The sequence below is a fragment of the Echiichthys vipera genome, assembly GCF_963691815.1.
Source record: "Echiichthys vipera genome assembly, chromosome: 10".
Classification (NCBI taxonomy): Eukaryota; Metazoa; Chordata; class Actinopteri; order Perciformes; family Trachinidae; genus Echiichthys; species Echiichthys vipera.
In genome coordinates this window covers 6430139-6456014 of record NC_139835.1, presented here as the reverse complement: position 1 = coordinate 6456014, position 25876 = coordinate 6430139, and the positions used below count along the sequence as shown (strand labels likewise).

Sequence of the window (25876 nt, the reverse complement as noted above, 5' to 3'; positions counted from 1 at the left end):
AAGTTTTCCTCACACACTTTATAAATACACAAAGGCCACCAACACACAGAAACATACAAACTCACACTCACCAAGGATTAATCCCCTGGTATTTCCTGCAGGCCACCCCGACAGTCAAATTCACTAAAGGAGACAATGTTAGGGAGAAAACATTTCATTTTAATCCCCCCTCAACCACAACACACACACACACACACACACACACACACACACACACACACACACACGCACGCACGCACACACACACATACAATGAATTTTTGTCTGAGAAATGCAGAAACAATAGTTAATTTTCTACATTGCTGCACATCTGTGTCTTTTTAGGGCTTAAACTAAAAAATATTTTTATTGCTGCTTCATCGAGTTTTGCTTTTGTTCAATTAATCAAAGAATCCTGGATCCGGGCGCTGCCATGTTGTCATTTTGGAGCCAGAGTCTGTGTTTTAGTGATCAGAAGGGGTGGAGCAGTGGTATCAAAGGTCCGCCCATACACCTACCTGATCACAGCTGTCAATCATGACATTTCACTCCGGAGCTTTCCCTACCATTATATTAGGGGGGCGCCAATACCCCTCTCCAGTCCTAACGGAAAAAACGAAACTGAAACTTATCAGAGACCCTTTATTATTTTGTTTTAGAAGATGATTCACTTATACAAAAAACAACTAAAACAGAAAGAAACAAACTGAAATTCTTTCTTTAGTTTGTTGTGCTTGAAACTGAAAATTGATTGAGTGATTTAACTTTGGACTGTTTCTGTTGGAGAACATTATTTGGACCTTTCGGACAATTATTTAAAGACATTTTCTGATGCCGAGTGTAGCTCATTGTGCAATACACTGATTTAAACTGAGTTTGCATTGTGGCTCTGATTATTGTTGTATAATTGTGATTCTTCTGTCTGGTGATTTTTAACACCATTTAACACTGATTCATTTATCCATGTGGGGATTGACCTTTCAATATGAACCTAACCATTCAATTGTCTGATTGAGTTTGTAGTCCAAGCCTTTTTGAACAACAGTCAAATCCCACAGCCAAAAAGTGAATTTTACAACTCTATGCGTCAATTTACGACAATCTTAAATCAATTTAGCTGCCAATTGTTGCAGCCATAATTTTTATTACTAGAGATAAAGTATATATATATATAAGTATATATAAAGTATTTAGTATAAGTGGTGATGTTCAAATTAAGCTTCATGAAGCATTTTCATTATTTTCTTAGTCCACTAGATGGAGCTCTCTGTTCAACAAAAAGTTGAAAACACACTGAATCACCATTCATTGAGCCCTTTTCTTTAAACCAAGAGCTCCATCTAGTGGACTCAACAAATACAACTGATGCTTCATGAAGCTTCATTTGGACATCACTAATATTTAGTACCTTTTACACAACAAAGTCACAAAGTGCTTCACAAGTGTAAAATGTATTTTTTAAAGAAAAAAAACAATTAAAAAACCAATACAACATTGAAACACATAAAATGACAAACCGTGACAAAGGTCAGTTTGAATAAGTGAGTCTTCTGCTGCTTTTAAAGGTGTCAACAGAGACCACAGATGATAAAACTACAGCTGGAGTGATCCACAATGTCGGATGCACCATCACCTTTTGTTTTAAGTCAAGCACGAGGGACAAGCAGTGAGACCTAAGTGACCTACTGGTGTTCTAAAGATGGAGCAGGTCAGAGACTTAATCTGGTGCCTGACCATGCAGGGCTCTTTTTGTGAAAAGAACAACCGTAAAGGTACAGTTCCCCTCAAAATCCCCAATGTGCATATTTTTGTTCACAAAAAAAAAAAAAATAAGCAGGTGTAATTTGGGAAAGAAAATAGTTCCTGCATGAAACTGCTCAGAACAGGCCTGTGGATTATCTTGAGTAACCGAGTCATGATTTCTGGAAAGACACATTGCTGTTGAGTTTTTCAAATGTATGTTTTGTGCCATCTGGTTCATTATATTGGAGAGAAGGCAGACATCTCTACGGTCGATATTTCCAACACTAGGCAACTCACACCAAATCTTGATAAATAGCACTACAGCTAAGAGGAAAAACATGTAGTTTGGACTTTGTCCAAAGCGAAATTTCAGGCTGGAAAACCAAAAGAAAGATGGTAAAATGCTCTGTATAGCTGAGGGGAACAGCAGCACTGGATTCTAATTCTCTGTAGGTCAAACATTATGAGTGACCTCTTTAATTTTACACATAGTCAGTTGATAATATAAAAATATAAATATATATATATATATATATACAGTATATATATATATACAGTATATACTGTATATATACATACATATAAAATATATAATTCAACTTAGTTCAATACATTTAAGACTCCTTCCACACAATTAAGTGTACAGAAGCACTTGAGGCTATTTTGGACCATAACAGGTCATGAATGACTGTGCACTTGAGTGTTGTCCAGCAGGGCTTAGTTGTACTCAGATGAAGACTAAACCGTCACAACATTGCACACCATGTTCTACTCTTGCATTAAGAGGTCTTCTAATTCCCTGTCAGCAGACTCTAGCGTGACCAACAGCATGATGCATCATTTATTTTTGATACACAGAATAATTTCTATATATAACAATGAGGATTTACTGCACAGCCAACTAGGGCATACGAGAAATGATGAAGTTTTTAGTTAGATTCCTGAGAATTAAAAGAGAGAAAATGCTTCTGAAGTTTTTGCAATCAACTCCTGACTATTCAAAGACAAAGTGATCCAGGACTTAGAGTAATTTTGGCACAATACCAGTGACAGACTCTGTTACTCCCTAAGTGCACAGCTCATACAGCAACCAAGGGCAGCCGCATCGCCCACTGGTGGTCACTGAACAAACTGCAGCCACATTTATAATCAGTTAATTGCTCAGATCAGTGATTAAATACAGGAGGGATTGCAGAGGTAATTGGGGACGAGAGTGTGTGTGTGGGTAAGGGTTGTAATGTAGTGAAGGGAGGGCGAGCATATTTCCAAGGCTAATCAGATCACTTGGGATTTGTTTTAGTACCTCTTTAACCTTGACCATTTCTTTCTTCTTTTGTAAACCAGAGCCGAGAGCGGACAGCGAGGCACTTACACAATAAGGGAGATTAACTGGTGGCGGGTCACTGTCCTTGAACCAGGTAAAGATGGGTAAACAGCAGATACATCAAAGCTTTTACAATGAGTTCAAATACAGAGAAGGTAAAGAGGTAATGACACAAAGAGATAAACTAGGATCTGATAGGCAGATAGAGACACAGATAGATGAGGAGAGAGTGAATGTGTAAACAGAAGGGGTGTGTTCCCTCATCTTGGCTGACGTCCTAGAACCTGCTAGATGAAGGGGGAGTTCACTTGTTGACAGACAGAGGAAGAACACACTCCAGCAGGCCCCCAACACACACAGACATGCACACACCCTTTCCCACCCCCGTGACTCCCATCTGTTGAAAACAATAAAGATCCCGGGCCCTCCCTTTGCAGAACGCTCACATGTGTGTGCACGTTTTTCCTCTGTTCTCTCTGCTGTGTAACACTGAGAGGAAGGGCCGTCCAAGACACGCTGACCCATGGACACAAAAACAATACTCCTGCAGTAAATGGTGTGAAGCTTTTTGGGTTTGTCCAGCTTAGTCTTTCAGCATTAGTTAACATAAAAGTGAAAACTTTTGGGACCTCATGTTTTCTTTGGTGTTTCAGGAGGGTTTCTGTACAATTCCCACATATCACCTTTCACAATATGTCATTTCGTTCCTACAGTCCCTCATTGGGAAGTTTCACTCTGCAGACAAACAGTTTTTTTACACATGGCTATGACTGTTTATGCCAACTACTCACTTCTTTTTCTATTTATGTCAAACAATGTGCTTTTTCACTTTCTGTGCAGCAGAAAAAGAGCTGCTCAACACCAATTACATACAGTAACAGTCTTAGTATGACAGATATAAAAAAAATAACAATTAAGAGATAGGTTTTAGTTTTATAAAGGGCTCTAAAGAAGTAAACAACAGAAAGACAGTTAGAGACAAGCTGGTCAACATAGTGGACCATTTAATGATAAAGCTGATAAAGCCTAGCCTGACGTCACCTAGCTGGGAATCTTTTCTTTTCTGTTTCCAAGAGGCATTATCAACAGCTGCCCCTGGGTGTGATTGGAAACTTACAACCAATCAGAGCAACGAAACCTGATGTAGCACAGAGCGGATGGCAGTTGTAAACAGACTACAGCGTGCAGAGATGACCTGTGATGATGTAGCATCAACATGTCAGTGAACCAGTGTTGCCGTTTTTGCCATCAGAATTTGAAAAAAGTACTTCAACAGAAGGTTCGCCATCAGCTGCAGCCATCTTGGTTATTTTCAACAGTGCTCCTCTTCACTAAGCTAGGTTCATGCTTGCTGTACTGTAATGTCCCTGGTGCAAGGTTTGCCAGACAAAAATGACATCATCATGTATTTTGCATAAAGTGAAATCTGCCTCATATGAGATAAATGTTTGTGATTGGCCACGATCTGGCCAGCTTTAATCTATCTGAATGGGATTGGGAGCAGACATATCTGTCAGAGCAAATAAAACATCAGCTTGCAGATCTGTCTTGTTCCCAGGCTAGATGGAGACCACATCTGAACTAAAGAAAAATTTAAAAGTCATTATTGCTGCAATACAAAAATGTATCTGCAACTTTTCTGATCATTGACTTATCGTTTAAATCCCAACATTCTTTCATGCAAGCTTCTCAAAAAGATATGCTGCTCTGCCTTTTCTTAACATTATAGTAAATTGAATATTTTGGGGTTGTTTGGTAAAACAAAGCATTTGATGATTATGATCATTTTGGCTCTAGGAAAGTGGGCTTTCAAACTTTTCCTTTACGTTTTCTGATCTGGGTAGAGATATGGTATATAGGTCAAATGATTAACCATTTATTAATTGTTAGTCACTGCCTTTTTTGCAACATCAACGATATAAGGTAGTAGTATGTGTCAATGCTGAGCCAACTTGCTTTCAGAGGTCACTGCAGAGGGTCATCTGTGAAACTGCATCCCTGGACCTGGCAGGGACTCAGCTGCTCAAAAGCTCAGTCAATATTCAGTGGAATAGAGATCTTATGCAGTTGCTCCATCTATAAAAGATAAAGTATACTCATAGAGGCTCAACTGACAGGTTCCATCATTTGTGGCTGTCATTTGTATCTTAAAAATACTAAAACCACACTCCCTCCCATAGCATAAGGGTCTAGATTGAGTTCCATTAAGGACTTGCCATTTGGTTGGGTGTTTTATTTTATAATAATTGTATTATTCATTTATTTTCTTTATGGTTCGTTTCTTACTGTTTAGTGTCTGAAATATCACTGCAATGTTTTTTTTTCTATAAATTAAATAAAAATTAAAAACAGAAGCATAGTCATCAACTCACTGCACAACCACAAGCTACTGTTGCTAACAATTTAACAATTTAGCCACTCACAGTAAACCGGGCAGAACTGAGGCCAACTGCAGGTGAAGTGTTTGTCTGCCCCTGCTGAACGCCACCTCATGGCACAGAGACAATCAAAGTGCCAGCAGAGGAAGATGCACAACCCCAGGAAAGGGAGTTGCATGCTAAAGACCCTCAATGTGTCTGTGGCCAGACAGATATTGACTAATAACACTTTCAGCTTTAATTAGAGGTGAGCTGTGTGTGTGTGTGTGTGTGTGTGTGTGTGTGTGTGTGTGTGTGTGTGTGTGTGTGTGTGTGTGTGTGTGTGTGTGTGTGTGTGTGTGTGTGTGTTGTGTGTCCTCTGTGCTCACAGCAGGCCTATCACTAACTGGGCGTCATCTGCAGATAGAAATGTTGGGACATTTGAAGATTGGGTGTTGCAAAAGATCCAAATCCCAACGTTTTGTATTTCAGCAGGAACTGAGACTGAATTTGAACACCAGTCAGAGTCGACAGCCATGCATGCAGCTCTGTGAGGCAGTTCTTAGGCACAGTCTTACTTTGAGCTTAATGCTAACATCTGCATGCTAACATGCGCCAAATGACAATGCCAACATGATGATGTTTAGCAGGTGTGATAATTACCTTGTATACTAGTTTACCGTTTCTTAATTAGTACAGAACACACAGAACAGCTGTGGCGAATGATAGGGTATTATAACCAAATTCCTGCAAAACTTAAGTATTGGACAAACTGAATTTTTGAGGTGATGGGGGAACAATAGGAAAAGAGAATAATTCGATCACCATCGAATCAAGACTTTTTAGTCAAAATCACGATCACAATCAAGTCAACCTCATGGTGGCACTGTAGGAAAAGATCAGCAAAGTCATGAGAATCCATCAACTGGGAACAACGAGTGTCTGAACAATATTTCCTGGCAATATTCAATAGTAGTCGATATTTCAGTCTGGAACAAAGTGGACCAACCAACCACCAGACCAAACAGCATTGCCATCTCTGGAGCCACTCTGCTAGTGTGCCTAAAAATTCTGTCATTTGTCTCAATCAACCCAGGGCTAATGCAGCTCTGCTCCAGTGAATAAGCAGCATTTGTGGTTCTCTATTACAAACAGGAACATCTGGCAGTCACTAAAGCCCAGTTCAACATGCAGGTGCATGAATGTTAAACTAAAATAGAAAAACACCTGTGCTATTCTAAAACCTCTCCTCCTTCAAATTACATCTAAAATATGAGCTGTACCTTGTTTTTGCTTTTCCTTCGTTTCCGAAACGGGAAGATGCAGTAGAAGAAAAATTTTGCCCAACTGAAGACCGTGGCGAGACACCAGCCTAGTCCGCCCATTCTCTCCTGAAAACGTCCTCACGTCCTCTACTGTACAACAGCTGCTGCTCCTTGCTCCTCGCCTCCCCTCCCTCTCTAGCCTGTCCTTCTTAACCAGCGTCCAGAGGTACGAAGAACCCCAGTACTTAGTCCTGGAGAGAATCCTGGGATGGTTGCTGATCTGATCCAAAAAATGTATTTTCCTTTAGTTTCAGTGACTAGAAGTTCCCTTAAAGTGTGGTCGAGGTCATTCCTAAATGCATCCTTCCCTCTCTTATCTAGCATCCCTACAGCATCCCTCCATCCTCCATCCTGTCTCCTCCGTCTCTGGATGCTGCAGGTTCTTCCATTCAAAGCACGAGGAGTAAAAAGATTAGGAGACGGGAAAACAGAAGTGGGCGGAGGTGGGGAGGACCGGGCAGAGCCGTCTGTTAAAGAAGGAGGCACTTATAGTGATGGGAAAAGGAGGGGGGTCTGCAATTTAATGTAAAAAGGGGGCATTGGTTGGAGGGAGCCTTGGAGCTATGAAAGAAAAATGAATATTGGATGTGTTGAGTGGAACGGTTGATCCCAGCAATTAAAATTAAGATGTAAATACAAATTATGATTTAGGCACATTCCAGCTTATGTTATGATAACTGCTTGTTTTATGTCAGCGATATACAGAAGGAAGACGAGATGAGTGAACAGACATATATGAATGTACATATATGAAAGAAAAAGATTAAAACGTGTGAATGTGTATGTGTTTGGGTAAGGTATTCAGCAGAGTGTGCTCGTGCCTTTGTAGCTGTCAGTGGGACCCTAATGAAGATTGGCAGTCTCAGACCAATCATAAATGGAGTCTCTCTGCCTTTGTGCATTCTCAGTAATTAATATTAAGACTGAGTGGCTCAAGTCAGCAGTTGAACTGCATGTCTACTTTCCTTTATTAGATAAAGTGGAGGGTACATCAAATGAATTATTCTAGCAACATGGAAAACACTGAGGAGAACAAAAAAGTATGCTCTTAAAGGCAAGACACCTGACATCTCCTTCGAAAACACAAAAACATATACCATGAAATAGGGGTGTATTCATAATGTCCTATGTTGCAAAGAAAGGCATCTTGCTCAAATGGAATCAACAAAGACCCCCATCATTTAATCTGTTTAAACAAATCCTAAATTAAACTTTAAGACTGGAATAATACACATACATCCTAAAGAACAAGGGGGATATGGGAACCGCTTATGGACCTCTGACACGACCATACCATAGGGTTTGGCATGTTTCTATGACATTCACAAAGGATCAACTGTGACCTGTGACCATGGAATGATTTGATTTCATTTGCTGTATCTTATTTATCTATTTTATTCTTCTCCTCTGTCTGTTATGGTGCTAAAATGTTAAATATAGATCAAACAAAAACTTGTGTGTCTGTGTGTGGTGGTGGGGGGGGGGGGGGTATAAGCTAACCAAAGCAGAACATTTGGCTCTGTGTTCTGACAAATGCCACATAAGCTAAATATCCTTCCAGAACAATAAAGATTACCCTCGTCCCAGATCATGAAGCTAAACAGGGACTCCTTCTTTATTTCCTTTCTGGGAAATGAGAGAAGGAAGCCTCTGACTTTTTTGGTGGAAACATTGTAAGATTTGTCTACTGCCCTATGTGGGTGTATTCTAAGCTGCTTCCTGTTTGCTTGTGGTCAGCAACATATTGTACCAAGGTGTCAAGAATAAAACACAAATAGTTATGTTGTAATGTTGAGATTCTACTCCAATGCAGTGTTGTTTATGCAACCTTTATACTGACAGTGTGGAGCCCAGCAAGTGCAAGCAGATTTGTGTGTACGAATTTGTATGATTTAATAATCTGTATACTTAAATAGAAAAATATATACCACTGTAGATTGTTGCCATGTAAGTAGTCAGGCCACAGAAAATGTAATCAGAATGAGCCACCTCGGTTCAATACACTGGTTTACTTGGCAGGCTGCGTGAATGGGGCAAATAGTCCCGAATTTATGGAGCTGCAATGTTAGCATAGCCCTGATCGAGCTGAACTACCTTAAGAAAACAAATATTCCATCACTGGCAGCATGGACACGAAGATTGAGAACTTTTATTTTTATTTATTTTGTTTCTTTGCCTTTATTATAGTATAGCTGGAGATTGACGGGAAATGGGGGCGAGAGGAGGGGAGTAACATGCAGCAAAGAGCAGGTCAGTGAGGACTTTCAGCCTTTTTATATTGTCTTGCCCTCTCTACCCTTAAGCCATCGGGTTCCACCTATGTATGGGATACTCTGCCATCCTTGGATACAAAGCCAACAGGCTTGTGGAAAGTAACCACGGAAAGGTTCTCCATACTGGCAAAGCTAGCACGCCAGTTCCTTTGCTTTCAACATCAGTACCATCTGAGTGGGAGACATGGTCGGGTGTAAGACCCCACTGCGTCCCATCTCCCGACACCCAACCATGTTGACATGTTAATTTTTTCTTAACAAGTTCATTAGGCAGAAATCGGGACACTGAGTCATTTGTTAGGTTCTCTTGTTGCAGCATAACATTTTTTTTGTTTTTAAGTTTCTCTTATATTCTTATGTCCTTAAAAAATATATATTTAGTCTGAATTACTTTCTGTCACGTTTTGTTTCCATTGTAGCAGCCAATAGCGATGGGCATTGCTGGTTGCCAGGGCTGTCTGTTGTTCGGCGCAGCTACTGTAGGCTGGCACTGGGTGAAATGGAGTTTGCCATTCCTGCAGCTGCTTCGGAGCCTCAGTGAAGGGGGCGTTATTTGTCCCAGCAGCTGAGTGAGCGGAGACGGGCAAAAACCAGAGTCAATATAAGCCAAGCATTCACTCCATGGACTGAGAGAAAGGAGAGAAACGCCATTAAAACACACGCCCATATGGCTACGGTAAGCTAACTTTCATGTTTACTTAGCTGTAACGCTAACGCTAAGGCTAACGCTAACTGTCAGTCAAACTCCTCTGAAAAACTTGTTTTTATGGTGCGATTTGCCAGAGGGGATGGGTTCAAACAGGCTCAAACAGACTGGTCTCCTGTAGGCTACTGGGCCAACCTGACTGGTGGAATAATTTTTTGTTGTTGCAATCTTCATTCATTCATCTTCAACCGCTTGGGCACATAGAGACGAACAGAGACAGACAACCATTCACACCTAAGGGCAATTTAACCTAACATGTGCATATTTTTGGATGGTGGGAGGAAACCGGAGAAAACCCATGCAGACACGGGGAGAACATGCAAACTCCACACAGACAGGCCCCCAGTCGGGATGGGAACCTGGAACCTTCTCGCTGTGAAGCGACAGTGCTAACCACTACACCACCGTGTAGCCCCGACTCTAAATTTTTACATTTTAAATTATGATTAATTGCTAAAAATTTGCAACCCTAGTACCCCCTATGACATTTACCAAGCAATGGTCAGCTGTGGACACTTTGGTGAATGTTGGTAAATAAGGTTTCGGCATAGCCTCAGCGTTAGACTACTCTGGCAGTCCTGTTAAAGAAGATACACAATACTGGCAGAGTGACAGAGAAGTTCCAGAGAAGGAGCAAGTACAACATCATGTGCACTTCCTGCCTCTTTGCAGTACAAACAATGGGCTGGTTTCATGTCTCAATCTGGCAACTTCAGGCCTGTTCGTTCTAGGAAACCAGACTAGAGGTCAGGGAGTTGAGGGTCATTGTTCCTGAGAGAATAAAAGGGGAAGTGGCCGGTCATGGTTTTTAATGGGGGGCTGACAGAGATGTTTTGGTCACAGCTGGTGGTATTCGCTTGTCAATTTAATTTGATATTACCCATCAACAACACGCAGGGTAGTACTAAAAGCCTCAATAAAGAAAAGTATGTTATAATAGTGTCTAGGCTAACGTTAACTCTAACCAAAAGCTATATTAGTATTGTAAATAAAGGTCTCTAGCGTATATCAAGCCAATATCAGAAATGTCGCACTGGTTGAGTTAGTATTCAATATCGAGCGTGAGGTTGCACAGCCTCCTCATCAGACTTATTATGTGCAGACACAGTGCCACACTGCAGCTCCCCGCACACTCTGTGATTAAACTGTGCTGGGCTCTCACCTTATCCCATATTTCAGATGTATTTCAGCTGTCAATAGAGTGCCAAGGTTCTCAATGAGAGAAGGTTTATACCCTGTATGTGCATGGCTGCTGTATATTACAGCCCGTAATATACATTTATATCCAGAGTCTGTTATATTGTACCTGCTAGAAAGGTTAAACTAATTTAAAATGCCATTAACTAATAGCCAATAATAACATTTGCATTTGAGGCCCATTTGTTTAAATAGCGTATTACATTTCATGTTATTGCCTTCAATAAAGTAGCTGTGATAAATGCAACAATTATCTCCTGCTCCTCCCTCTATTGATCCAAGGCGTCTACTTTTTTGGATTGAGAGCTTAGCAAATGGAATCACAAGGCAGAAAGCCATGGGGGAATTAAGTGAAAGATTATTTCATCTTTGAACATAGCACAGGCGTTGCTCTATCTTAAGTCGGCAGATGGAAACAGTTTTGGCAAATTGGCCATCATGGGAAATTTAAGTCCAAGTGCACATTAAAAAAATCCTGTTCTAAGGAAAGTGATAATCCCGGCTGTCAGCCCAAATCCTCTTTAGATAGAAGGCACAAAGAACTAGAAAGCTCCCCAGGCCCTGGTTCAAACCTCAGTGACTACATGCAAGTGATACTACCAGGCTAACCTATAACAATGTTGTCTGGTGAGAATTGATAAAGAATATTCAGAATGTGATGCCATGCAATGGTAACATTTGGAAATCTGAATTATTTTTCCAAAGCCAAATTTCAATGATTCAATGAAACCCAAAAGTTTCAGATTTAGTGCTCTGGGCGACTTTAAAAAAGTGTGACACCTTCTGAGGACTAACACTTTTCTTACATGAAATGACAGGAGATGTCTCTTAAAAGTATCTAGATGCATTCATGTTATTCAAAGTGAATCTGATTAAGAAATCTGAGAAATGTCACACATTTTTGGTAATGAATATGGCCTTTGTGAAACCATTAAATCAGAGGTAAATATAAAATTTAACAGCTGTTGGGGGGAGGGGGTAAATAATAAATTCCAAAGGGCAGGGTGAGCTATTTAACCTTTAATTACAATCTACTGAAGCACCCGCCAAACACAAAGTGCCCACAGTGACCATTTCACCTTCCAAGCAGCATCATTATCTACTGGCCTCAAACACCAAAGGCCTCTCTAAGCAGTCATCAGCTGCCTCATAAAAGCTCAGACAAGGCAGAATGAACGGGATGTAGGCCAAGGTGATGAAAAGGTATGAAGGTCCCATAGTGCCAACTCTGTCTTTCTTCACTTAGTTGAAAAAAACTGCAGGAACACCCATTAAGTATGTAGACTGTGTGAATACGTCTTCTTCATGTAAATGCCCCCCTAACATCATGACGTGTAATTAATAAAATGAGCCTCGATTCACCTGATTCCAAGCCCCCCATGATACCTTGTGTGAATTTTGTGTGAAACTTCTGACACCGACCAGAAACCAGCTGTTACACCTCAAACAGGATCATGTTATCATCCCTCTGCCTTCTTCTACTGAGGGATGGAGGACGACCTGCGTAAGATAACACACAAGCATATCTATTTACTTTATTGACTATATCTATCTTTATTACTTTATTGCTACAGACTACGATGGCAGTTGGCTTGTCCCCAGTTCAGAGAACCACCTAAAAAAACAGGGTCTGTTTAAGTGTTAACATTAGGCTATACTGAAAAACGTTTCACCACTTTACCTCGCTGTCAAAAGCCCTGTTTGAGTTTACATTAAGCCGTCACCAGACTCTCATTAAAAAAAACAGCAATTTTACTTCACAGAACACAGGAGTTGCTGGTCTACCTCTGCCTCGATCGGCTAGTTTGTTTGTGTTATTGTGTGACTTTGGTGTTTTAGAGGGTAAGGAACTAACAGCAGTAATTAACTAACTAACCGATCAAGACAGCAGTAGACCAGCAACTCCTGTGTTCTGTGAAGTAAAATTGCTGTTTTTGAAAATATTCTAAATATAGAGTACACCTAAACTGATACAGATTTATTATGTGTGCCTCTTTCATGTAGCTAAAATAGTTTAGCTACTACCTCTATTGCAGTAAATTGCTTAGCTTCCGTGCCAGTACTATCTGCTTCTACAGTAAGTAATACACTGACTAAGAATATGTTCCGCAACCCTACTTCAAAACCCAAAATATACATTTTAAAATTTGTTAAAATACAAAGCAGTAGGCCTTTATGCTAAATCTAAGGGTAATTACTTTAAACGTTGGCAGCAAGCCACCATGGTTAGCCACTGTGACTTACTGCTTACTGCTACGTCTGCTCACCAAAACTTTCACCGAAAATACTTTCTACAGGAATGACCCCAAGAATAGGGTTGATATGTTAAATGAAGGTTAATTAGCGTTCATAAGCCTTGTGTTCTCCTCCATTTTCACACAACAGACAACCAGCTGAGGCTGACCATTGCATAAGAGTCAATGACAGACCAGTATCTCCCCAACTATTATATTAGAGGGACACTGCGCCCTTTCCTATAGAACAGCTCTTGACCTTTTAGTAAACAAACTAAATACACTTATGTAATTTATCATATTTTCACAACAGCATGTAAATTCTGTCGCTACACGATTGCATGTTTATAATTCTTAGAAAACTCAGACAGCGTTGGAGATTCACTTGTTCAAAGATCGTTTGTTAAATTGTTTGGGAAGAGGCTCCACTCCTAACGGGGAAAACGAAACTGACACTTATCAGAGATCTTTTATTATTTTGTTTGAGAAGATGATTCACTTCTACAAAAACAACTAAAACAGAATTAAACAAACTGAAATTCTTCTTTTGTTGTGCTTGAAACCATAAAGTGATTTTTGATTTAACTTTGTTCTGTTTCTGTTGGAGAACCTTATTTGGACCTTTTGGACAATTATTTAAAAGACATTTTCTGATGCTGAGTGTAGCTCATTGTGTAATACACTGATTTAAACTGAGTTTGCATTGTAGCTCTGATTATTGCTGTATAATTGTGATCATTCTGTCTGGTTATTTGTAACACCTTTTAACACAGATTAATTTATCCATGTGGGGATTGACCTTTCAATACAAACCTAATCATTAAATTGTCTGATTAAACACCGACTGGGACGCTAAGAAAAGAACATTCAGGTAATCTGCTACAGTGTGTTGGAAACCATGATTCCGATTGCCCCCCCCCCCCCCAGAATGGAGACTGTCGCTGTCTTTGAGGTCAAAATGGATCCTACACAAGGCGAAGGTTAAGACACAAACAACAGCTTCCATTAAAGATGGCATACACAGCATTTCATCTCCACTAAGTAGACACTACACTGTCCACATGAGAGGACAAATCAAAATGACGGGAACTGTCTCTTAAACAGCTTTAGATAATCCGTTAGGGGCTTTGGCACATATCACCATAGCTACATTGGTAATATGGAAAGATCACCTCATTATCTTTTAACATTTCTGAGTATTTATTTTTTTCCACCCCATTATGACGTGTGAGTGTTTTCACATCATCCTATTTAAATGTCCATGCTTGTTTTCTAGGTTTGGTTTTCCAACAAAGCTCATGAATGCAACACTTTTCACTTTATTTCGGCACAGTAACTTATAGCCTACCTCTCAGTAGTTCTGAAAACTGTCTCCCTCACTGTCTAACCCTCTGTTGTTCATGACACTGTAGCATCACCTTCTGTGTGTTATATACTCTAACATCATGTTAAACCATTCTCTCTTTATGTTTAACACAGCACAGCGCTGCCCTGACGACATGAGTTTAAAGCTGTATCATTAGTATTTTTTAATTGTTTAATGTCCTCTAATACAATGTGAAATTCATCTTTGTACCCTTTGGTTACAATGTTGTGACTTAAACACAGAGCTGAAGAGGTAAAGTTATGCAAATGAGGAAATGTCATGAATATCCTCATGCACAGGTGTTTCATCAGACTGAAACTAGTGATTAACTACAAGTTTAGGGAAGTTAAGGAGTTTGGTGAATGTTGACTTGAAACACTTGGGAAAAAGCCTTTAGAGGATCAACATGTTATATTCATTGTAATGGATTGCTTATCTCAAGCAGGTAAGCTTCAAATCTCTGCAAGAAGCTCACACGTTAATGTATCTTATGTCAATATTAGTTTGTCTCCTCCCTTACAACTGGCAGAGAGCAATATACAAAACATTGGCATGAGCGAACCCACACATTTGTAGCTTGTGTTTATGTTACAGTGCCAAGGGGCAGAATATCAGCTAACATTCATTCTGAAAAAAACATTCTTTAAGATAAGGTTGTCAATAGTATTCGATAGTGTAAAAAGTACCAAAGATATAACAAAAAAGCAGATCTACAATCAGACTTTCAACCCAAGGCTGCACACATGCAACAACAGGTTAGAAAGTCAACTGGTGTGTGTTCAGTGACTTTTTCTGTACCAGCACCGTGCACAGGATGTTAATAAAAAAGAAAGACAAATTTTATCCTATTTAAATGTGCCATGTGTTTTTCTTCCTGCCGTGCTGGGGTTGAGTATCGTTTTCATACTAGTATTGTATTAAAGTTTAACATTCTGGTATTGTGACAACCTCACTGTAAAAATCATTCAAGTGAAAATGCACCGTGTGTTTTAATAAATAGACCAAAATAGTGAGGATTCTTCTCTAGACAAACACATATTAATATCTTTAGCTTCCCTGCTCTATAGTCTTGCATTGGAGCCTCCAGTTTTTGGAGACAGAAACCTGTAATTAACGCGGAAGGCTGCCACTCAAAACTCGAGCAATTCTGCCTTCTCTCCCGACAAAATGTTAGAACTAATCTTTGAATAGTATTATTTAGAACTTAAGTGTGCAAATGTTGAAAACGAAATATATTCTATAATGTTACGCCCCAAGACTACAAGTTGGTCATCACAGCTCACTTATATGAATGCAGAACAGCTGCTGCCAAAAAAGTAGGAAATCAACTAAAAGTATAGTTGACCTTTAAAAAACAAATACAAGCAAAACCACCAGAAAAGTTCTTTGACTGAGCCTCAACATTTCGTGTGCCGGGGTTGGACTGACCTCCAGACGGGAGCAAATCCCCTGACCACCCACAGTTCAAAATGACATGTTGTAACAGCACTCACCAGCCAGAGGGACATTGCAGAGGTTCTTTTGAAGACACCTGGGGCAGTAATTCCCTTTCACAGATCCACAGCTTTCTTGAACACTGAACCAGCTTTTGTGGGATTACCAAGACTACGTTATAGTCCCTGAAACTTGGATGCTCTGGCCAAAAAGAGCCTTGCAGTCTGGCCCTTATCCTGACATACTTCCTGAGCCGCATTGTTAGCAAGGGGAGAGGAAACACACACACACACACACACACACAAACACACACACACACAGACACACACACACATACACACACACACACACACACGATGGAAAGCCAGTGTCAGGAGATCGTAACATGGAAAGTGAGAACACCAGGAGCTGTTGTTTGCTCTCTGAGATTTTTAGTTTCTTGTATTTTTGCCAAGTTCAGTGTTAAAGTCATAAACAGAGGGGGTTTGATTTTTATGACAGCAGCCTAACATAAATTTGTTATGGCTAACGTTAGCAATCCATAGCTCCAATATCCACTCTCATGCTCTGTTTTATACAGCATCATGGAGAGAGAAAAAAATTAATTTGTTCTCTTTAACATTTGTGTGCAAGAATTAGCATTACAATAAACTAGGGCTGAGTGTTATGTCAAATCTTCTATCCTGATACATGTCATTTCATATCTCCATAACGATACGTGTCAAGCTAAAACATGTTTCGTTCATTCAATAAATAAATAGTCTTTAAGAAATAACCACAAGGTAAAGCCTTTATTAGTTCACTCCTGTGTGAATTAAATACTTGACAAATGAAAAGTACTGAGTGTTTTCTTATTTTAACAAAAGTGCAAAATAAAGGGAAATTATACAGAAAATCAATATTTTTTTCCATGTATACACTTACTGTGTTTACATGCTTGCATTTAAATAGTGTGATACAAAAATAAAAGTACAATCTTTAAAATATATTCCCTCAAAATATTTGACACCAATGAACGGGCTTTTGTTTGTGCTTGTCATTTTAGATGGAATTTTGTATCACAATATCTCAATATATGATTTCATCACAATACGATTCCATTGGAAGGGGATAAATTAATATACTGAATAACCGGCCCTACATTATACAATATTGTTAGCAATCGGACATGTGCTTAATAGATGCCAAAGATAACACATCTGGGCTGCCAACTTTCAAGCACTTTGTTTTATTGATTTACTGTCAATAGTAAGATTTTCTACATTTTAACTTAAATGAAAATAAAAGAAAATGAACTGTCTCTGGCTCACTGTGTTTACGTTTTGTATTTATCCTAGGTAGAAAACTGTTCCTGGCAAATTAATCAATACACTGGAGGTGCTGGCAGCTGCGGTCAAGAGGTCACCCCTTTGCAACAGGTCCCCTAACCAAGTAACTCCCACAAAAACAGGCTCCATTGTTTTTTAACGGACCCTTAATGGATAACCACCTCAGACTTGACAGATTCATTGCCACTGGTCCATGAGCTAAGAGGGAATTTAGGAAGCAGAGTATTCAGGGTAAGGAAGAGGAGTAGCATCTGACATTAACATTCTTCCAGTGTATGCTTAGTCTCTCAATAGGATTTTTAACGTTCTCTTAAGGTTTTGAAGAAAGAAGCACTGTTTACGTTGCTGGAGACACAGGCAGCCCATGTCTCAGAGGAGGGCCTATTAGCAGAGCACATACATTGAAAGTACACTGATCCAAGAGTCATAATTCAATGCTACCACATGTTAATCATTAACTAATCGATAAAAATCCAGGATTCGTGTCTTTTCACAGTAAAAGTATTTTCATAAAGATACAAAGTGCTTTACAGCTTTACAAGTGCTGTATGTCTATTAAAAGTGCTTCTTTTTGGCACTGACAGGCTCAAGTTGTTAAGTGTCTGACTACATTATTTAAGGATGGAAGATGATGAAGTGTCGTCATTAAATCTGAAATCTCATATGTTGCCGGACGACACCGGAGTGGAACTTCAGAGAGAGAAACGTTGGCAGGGAGAGCTTTTTGCAAAGCATAGATTTGTGTTATAAAATATTTTAAATTAAAAAAATGGTCCGTGTTTGTGTATTTCCAAATTGTGCCAACAAGATGTCGAGTTCCACTTCACGCAGTTTTTATAGACCAACATTACCTCTGGATTCACTGCAGCTTACAGGCCATCAGGTCTGCAGTTTGACTGGGACACTACTGCCAGACAAAGAAGAAAAGACAAAGCACATTTTGCCAAAGAAAAATGCTGTTCCAAGAGTGGAGCGCTGCAGAGCAAAAGTAGGCTAATGCTATTAGTGTGCTGACCATCACCAGTAGCTACACATCATAATGTAGTCAGTAGGGCTGCCCCCGACCAAGGATATTCTTGGTCTACCAGTGGTCATGATTTAGAGCGATTAATCAATTAGTCGTGACTAAAAAACATACTGTAATTCTCCATAACTAATAACCATTATTTAACAAGTGTGCAAAGCCGCGTGCTATAGGTTCACATGAGTGAACTGCGACCAATTTACCAATGAAATTTTGGGCTGCTGATGATTTTTTGGTCGACCAGTTCTTGGTCGACTATTTGGGGGCAGCCCTAGTAGTCAGACACTAATAATAATAATCTGAGCCTGTCAGTTGTAAAAACAAGCACTTTTAGTGGATGTATATTGGCATCATCACCCTGGTCAACATCGCAGCCCTATTGGAAGCGGCGAGGATGCAGCGATCACGTTATTGCCATTAGTCAATTAGAAATACACGGGGAAACAGGGTCCAGGTTGAAAAATATAAAAATTCCCCTTTAATAACTACATAATGTCAGTAAACATTAAAAATTCCATTGTTAACTGAGTTTCTGTCCATGAATGTGTATGTAGATAGAGGGATCCCAACTGTGTCTTCATTGTAAACATTGTGAAAGCCCTGATCCTAAGCCATATAATGTTCATTCTTCATAAAGCCCTTCCAAACCCCCCTCAACTGGATCAAAGTGTGCGTTGTGTGCTTAGGTTTTAACATGGGGGGTTTTACTTTCTGGCCGATTGTTATCGCTCCTCAAAGTGCTAAGCCATCGGCCTCTGTGAATACTGCTGCCAAAGGAGTGTCAAAAAAGTCTGTGTGTTGTGTGAGCACTCCCTGCCATGTGTGTGGATAAGGCAAAAGGCATGGGTTTAAATTGGAAGCGCATGTTGCATGACCTCACACTTGTCATTTGTGATTAAACCACATGGACATCACATTAACGCAAGTTGTTTTTTTAGTACAGATGACTGGTTCAGGCTTACTGCACCAACACATCACAACACTGACTGTCCCGTCTGGCCTCTTTTCTCCACAATCACCAAATGTCAGCATCATTTAAATAAAGATCAAACTATATGGCTTCCTCTTAGCGGTCGAAACCCAACATGGCTAAAGCCACTGAAAAGGCTGTAAACATGGTGATGAAACCACAAATAAATAACTGAAAATCCCTAAAACATTTCTTTAACTGCACACAGGGTGTGTTCAATGATCTCATACCAACAAACATAGCGGCATTACCAGAGGATTAGAACTTCCTTTGGGAGCGCATGAAGTCTATACTGTACATTCTGTAGTATGTGGAATGATGCTGGCAGATTATCAGTGATAATAGTAAAAGTATAATCCCAGAAGATTTATGGTATATGTCTATACAATCTTGGGGTGATGACTAATAAAGAAGGAATTTGGAAAACATGAATGAGTGCAAAAATAACTTTGAACAACTGCATGAAAGCTCAGTTTATCAACTTTTAGTTAGGCACGCTCATTTTTGAAGTCCATGCATCTGATTGTTTTTTTCCACTGATTATGGTTTGAGTATCGTTGGCAGCTTATTAAACAAAGCAGTCCATTTAAGTATACTATTCTATAATGAAGATTTCTGGGAGGCATCCTGGGGCCTATTTCACAAAAGTTCCTGAACACTGTTTACATGCAGGTCGCAAATGGTGGCATAGTCACGTTTTGCAAGTGATTGTCGTTCAAAAACTGCAGAAAAAGCCAGTCCTCATAACTTAACAACAGACTAGGTTGTTTGCCAATGACTTCCAAAAGAACATATATGATTGTTCTCTTTAACGTTGTTAAACGTTTAATGTTGTGAAATGGAACTACATTGTTGTGTTCAGGCAACAGAACTACTTGGTTAGGGTTATGTATCAGCTACCTGTCTGACAGCAGACATTTTCTGATACATCACCACTTTCATGGTGGTGTCCTGTGTCCTGAAAGTCCTCTTTTTGTTTGACACCTGACTTCCTCCGTTGCACTGGCCATAATAACTACGACCACTAACTACGTCACCTAACAACAAACGTAAATATGGGTCGTAATACACTGCTTACACAATTGACCAATTAGGCCAAGGAAAAATCAAAAAGGATGACAAATTTTGTCCTGCATGTTGCGAACGAAACCACGTTAGCTTTCAGGTTAAACTCTCTATTTACTACTATAGTTTAATTAGAGATACCAAAGTAACAAAACTGGCGGTGAAAGGTTCATGTTGGTGTGGTGCGGAGGTGGAGTGTTTACTGCAGATTTGGTCGGATGAAAATATTCAAAAACAGTCGACAAGACGCACAAAAACTCTGACGTCTGTGGAAAGATTTGTAAACAAAGCCACACACACGCGATCAATGCGTGTGACGTGTTACGGCGTGATGGCGTATGGACAGCAAGAAGCATTGGCCGGCCCTGGCAGTGTGAGTACAAACGGGGCTGGGGCGCGGGGGGGAGAAGGAGGGGGGACAAGTACCCTAAAGTCCGGGTCGTGGTCCGGGAGGACAGTGTGAGCACGCTCTTAGAGTTGGCGGAACAGGCTCTGAACTCTGAGGGAGCTCTCAAAGAATCTGAGCAGCAATGACAATTCTGGGATTTTTTAATTAAGGGTTAAGACTGAAATAAGATTTAAATTAAAGTTTAGATTTAGATCAAGGTTGTAGGGGGGAGAGTCAAGATAAGGGTTTATAGGTGTTAGGAAGCAAGCCGGTTATTTACAAGTATAGTAATACAAAAGTGTGTGTGTGTGTGTGTGTGTGTCTTTGTCTGTGTGTGGTGGTGGTAGTGAGGACACCCCGCTTGTCAGTTTTAGACAAGATACACCCACTAAACGCAGAGCTGAATTTCTTCACAGCACCAACTGTAACCCATGGCGATGGTGAGCCTGCCCTGAAGCTTGGCATTATGCAAATGTAAATCACGCTCGACTAGCCACAAGACTGTGTGTGTGTGTGTCCATCGCATGGCTTCACATTTCACCCAAACTTTATTGGTGCCAGTGGCCTTTTGTCTGCTTTAATTGAATTAACTTCTCAGAACAAACCCTGTTGCAGAAGAGTGATAGCACATTACATAGCCATCACCGCGGCATGGGAGCTTTTTAATAGTGTTTACATTGGAATCATTCATTGCTTTAGAAGAAAAGGGGCTTCTCTTTCAGTACATTTTATAACTTGGTAGCATTTTCTTTTTAGGAGCTACATGATGTGTCACAGCCTCGGAACACATATACACAATACCCCCCCCCCCCCCCCCCCCCCCCGTGCCTCAAAAAAAAAAAGAAAGATTCTTAATCATCTTAATACTGACTGTCCTTCCTACTTGTGCCTGTCACTTTCAATGGCTAAAATAATTCTATAAAAAAAGGCATCTCAGCGGTGTTACATTGGTAGGGTTCAGCTGGAAAAAAAGGTAACGTCTCATTTTTCTGTGCACCATATCAGCAGCATTTAAATCAAAGCGTTGGTGGTTGTTGTTTTGTCATGTGCTTACATTGCCATTGAAATGGTAACAGTGGTTAAGAGAGGTAGAGGACTACTGTAAAGATACAAACCCCTGGGTTTATTTTAAATTATACATCATTTAACACTAATTTAAATAACATTAAAAATGACACCTTTTTAGTCCATTGTCATTTGTAAGCAATTATTCAGGTAAATCACAGTTTGAAAGGTAGAAAAGTCCATGGCTATGTCCCCACCTGCTGGTTAAAAAGCACAGCATCATACTGTGAGTAGTCATGAACTACTTTGAAGTCCATGGTGCATTAAAGAAAACTGTCTTCAGATAAAATACACCACTCTGCCTTTGTTTTGGCTACGAGCCACCATTTCAGAGAAGGAATGTATTTATTGGTTGTCTTCCTTCCTCTCTCATGTCCCCAGTCAAAATGGTAGGGACCAACCCAGACATCAAGCAAACAGTATCACATGGTTTTCCCCAGCAGATAAAAGAGTTGTGGAAACGCAAATGTTTGGCCAGTCTCTGAGAGAATGTGAAGCAAACACGTTTCTGTCATCTTGCGGTGTTTGATTTTTGCAGATTTAAAGACTTGAACAGACTTTAGTCAAACAACAAGTGATATATTCTGCTTAACATATCACTTTTTATTTAAGCATTTGCAAATCATTCTTGGTATTTAGCTCAGTATCAGAGGTTTGGGATTAACTGTTCTGGGACACTTCCCAAAGTTATCAACTAAATCTCACTAAAAAATGTCAAGTATTTTTCGATTTTTGTCACATTAGGTCTAATTATCCTCGGACTACGGCTGAACTACCACTATAATGTAGGGAGAAAATAAGTATTTGATCTGAAATTATCCGGTGAAATTACAAACATTCGACAAACAATTTTAGCATTTGTTCTGGCACTGAACATCATTTTATGGCAATGTTATGGTATGATGCAGTAAATGTTTTACTACTTGCATCTGGCAGCAGATGTAGAACATATGGATTAGGGATGGGGCTCAAGTACTTGATTTAGACGTCAGTATAATTTATCGAGTAATCGCTTCTTTTTTTTGCTTTGTAATTTACAATATCTTATGGGCTACTATGAAAAGTGGCTTATTGCAGCCACCAAGCTAATGTATATTAAATGTACGTTACAATGTTACAACAACGTTCAACATACTCATAAAGCAGTGGTAGCTGCTATAAATGTGTTTGTTTATTTATATGTAAATTCTACCCTTCGTTCCTTTTCAATAAAACGATCTGTGACCTTGTCGTACCATCTAGGCGTCTTTTCCAGGGACTTGACCAGTGTCCTCTCAATGGCAGCAGAGCGAGGCTGCTTAAACTGCCTCGGCCCAGCTGGAGCTGCTGCGCCAGGCTACTGTGAAGTGTGACTGCCTGTGAGTGTGAGTGTGAGTGTGAGTGTGAGTGTGAGTGTGAGTGATTGTGACGGGGGGAGAAGCTCCGCAGCTGCCACTGCTCATTGGGGTAAGAAACGGCAGAGTGACAGAACAGAGTTGCCAAACAGAACGCTAGTTGTTTTTTTAACAAAGACAAAGTCTCTGGGGATCGGTAAAGTTTCCAGATCAGTTCAGAACAACGGAATGAAAAACTTGGAAAATGCTCCGCTGGATGTTTTTTCTTCAAGATAGCTGGTTCGCTCATTTAGCTGTCAATCAAAAAAGGATTCCGCCTCAGACAGCTCATCCAATCATCATGCAGAAGCCGAGCGTCCGGGCCAGCCCACTGCCGCATAGACCCCAAGAGACGCTGAGCGTCCAATGGACGCGACGAACCCCAACATTTATCCAATGAGCGTCTAGTGTCTCTGCAGTGGCACAACCCACTCTACACTTCCCCACTGAAGTCAGTAGAAGCTGAGCGACCGACTGTGTAAGGTGCTGTGGTGCTGTGGGGATGAATGAGAAGGAAGTTGCTCCGGTTACCTGTGATAAGGAGCTGATTCTAAACAAAAGATGAAGGCTTTCTAGCGCCTATTTAGTCAATGAGATGTACGCACAACAGTTCATATTTCACCATTTTATTTTATTTTTTTGGTGACATTTTAGTGCAGTCTTTAGAGCAATCGCCACTGTCATAAAGTTATTTGTGTATGATTGTACTGGCCACATATGACAGCACTGGGCTACCACATGATTGAATGTGCCACAAAACATTAGCTTCACTAGATGGTAGTCCACTTGTCAAATGGTAATTAGTAAGTTAACACTACCTTAGCTAACATTTCTTGCAGCCATTTCATTAGAATTAAATTATGTAATGTGAATAAATGTAACTGAGTAACTGCTTGAGTCACCTTAGATAGATTTTCACTGGCAATGGTGGTAACAAAGACAGCAACTCTTAAACTGAAATTATACCTTCTGATCTTGCATGTCCGCGAGGGTCCCTTTTGGGTCCACGTGACGTAAATGCCGTCATCTGCTCATGTCTAAGAGCAGCCCAAAAAAACTGACTGTGAACTGGCTTCTTCAAGACATCATGTATTCATCATTCATCCCTATAGGGATGACTGGTTGGGAAGAAATGCCTGACATGAAAATGTTTCTGCTAAAATAGTATCAATCAAACCTCTTTCCTGCAATTGAAAAATAAAAAAAACAAAATAAAGACCTTCTTTGATAGCATACATTCTCTTTTGGGTAGTGTGAATGAATGCCTTGGCCCTATATGGTCTCCTGGGAATACTAATCTCAGAGCCTATAAGAATGCAGATGGCAGGTGTTAAGGGATTGGCCACAGTAGAGCTCAGACACAAGACAATCACGCAAAACAACAAAGACACAAAAGTGAAAATACAGAGAAAGGAATGTTACCCAGTGAAGTGATAAGTAACAGTGTTGCAGTGGAAGGAACTGCTAACTGATAATGCAGCCATTAAAACAGTTTGCCGGCTTTCATCTAATACTGTTAAAGGCATTTTATCTAAGTACAGACTATTAAATCCATTACTGTTATCTCGGACAGGGATGTCAAACCTTTTAGGACAAAGAAAGCAGAGCAGTGAAACATTCTGAGGTTTTTCATAAACACATATAACAAATATACAAAAATATTTTTATCTAAATACAGATGTACATCAATGTGCAGAAAACTCAGATAAAGTAATAATGTTCTGCAGGAAACATTAGACTTAAGCATTTCTCATCATAATAACTACATTCATCCACTAAGAACCCACCCACATTTCATGATAAACACTTCTTCAAAGGTTACTGCTGTACAATACAGGTCAAGTTGTTGTCACAGCTGCCACTTTACAACAGTGATATGTTATTTCTGTCACTACAGTGACTCATTTTACTATGGCTCAACCTAGCTATCCTATTTTGTCAAGGGGTGTTAACCTAGCATACCCAAGGGAATATTAGCCTCAGACCTCAGTTTCTACACAGTTACAAACAGCCATTTGCAACACAATACACTGATGTGGAGGTATTCAGGCTATTTTCAGAGTCATGCCATGAAGGCTTGCCAGGGCAGACAGGCACGCAGAAGGCAAAGAAGTAGCAGATTATGTTCTCAGAACTTCTAGGACAACTGTATTGTTAAAAAAAAAATGAAGTGGGCTTAAAGCGCAAAACCCCTCAATTTAGGTAATCCAATAACCTATTATTGCGTCCTGGGAAAGTCCATGTAGAACCTAAGAAATTAGGTCTGAGTTGCAAGGAAAAGCTTTTATGTTTGACACTTATTGCTGCTGTTATTCAATCCTACTTGCTGCTTATCTCTGGTGAGTGTTTATAATATGGATGTTACATACAGTTGCCTATGTCCCATAGCTACAGTGCACAGTGTACAAAGTAAAAACAACATGACACAAGAGCTATTCTGATAAACCAACCTATACCGTATTGCTGATATATCGTTATTGGTATATATTGTATGTAAGTAACAAGAATTATACAAGTAGAACTGACCATGTTATCTAATTAATCAACTTGATATTTAGAATATGCTACAAAATCAGCATGACAGCACACTATGCGTACTCCTCCATTTCCATGGCAACATTTTAACTTCCAGAGCTGAATCAAAATAATGTAGACCACAATATTGACACAAAATTAATAATTTTGTTGTTATTTTGACTTATACGGCGGACCCAAAGCAGACTGG

At 39.8% G+C, this 25876-nt stretch overlaps 1 protein-coding gene across 10 annotated transcripts in view; it reads right to left on the bottom strand.

Annotated features, from left to right (window-relative positions):
• Positions 1-25876, bottom strand: part of tns1b (tensin 1b) — a 220959-nt gene that overhangs the window by 179591 nt on the left and 15492 nt on the right. The window contains exon 1 of one of the 10 annotated variants that reach the window (XM_083922290.1): positions 15998-16128. The exons of the other annotated variants lie outside the window; for them this stretch is intronic. Within the exon in view, the coding sequence (XP_083778416.1) occupies positions 15998-16012 (15 nt within the window). The 5' untranslated portion in view covers positions 16013-16128. Of the gene's footprint in view, positions 1-15997; positions 16129-25876 lie in introns of those variants that run through there. 10 annotated transcript variants of the gene reach the window in all.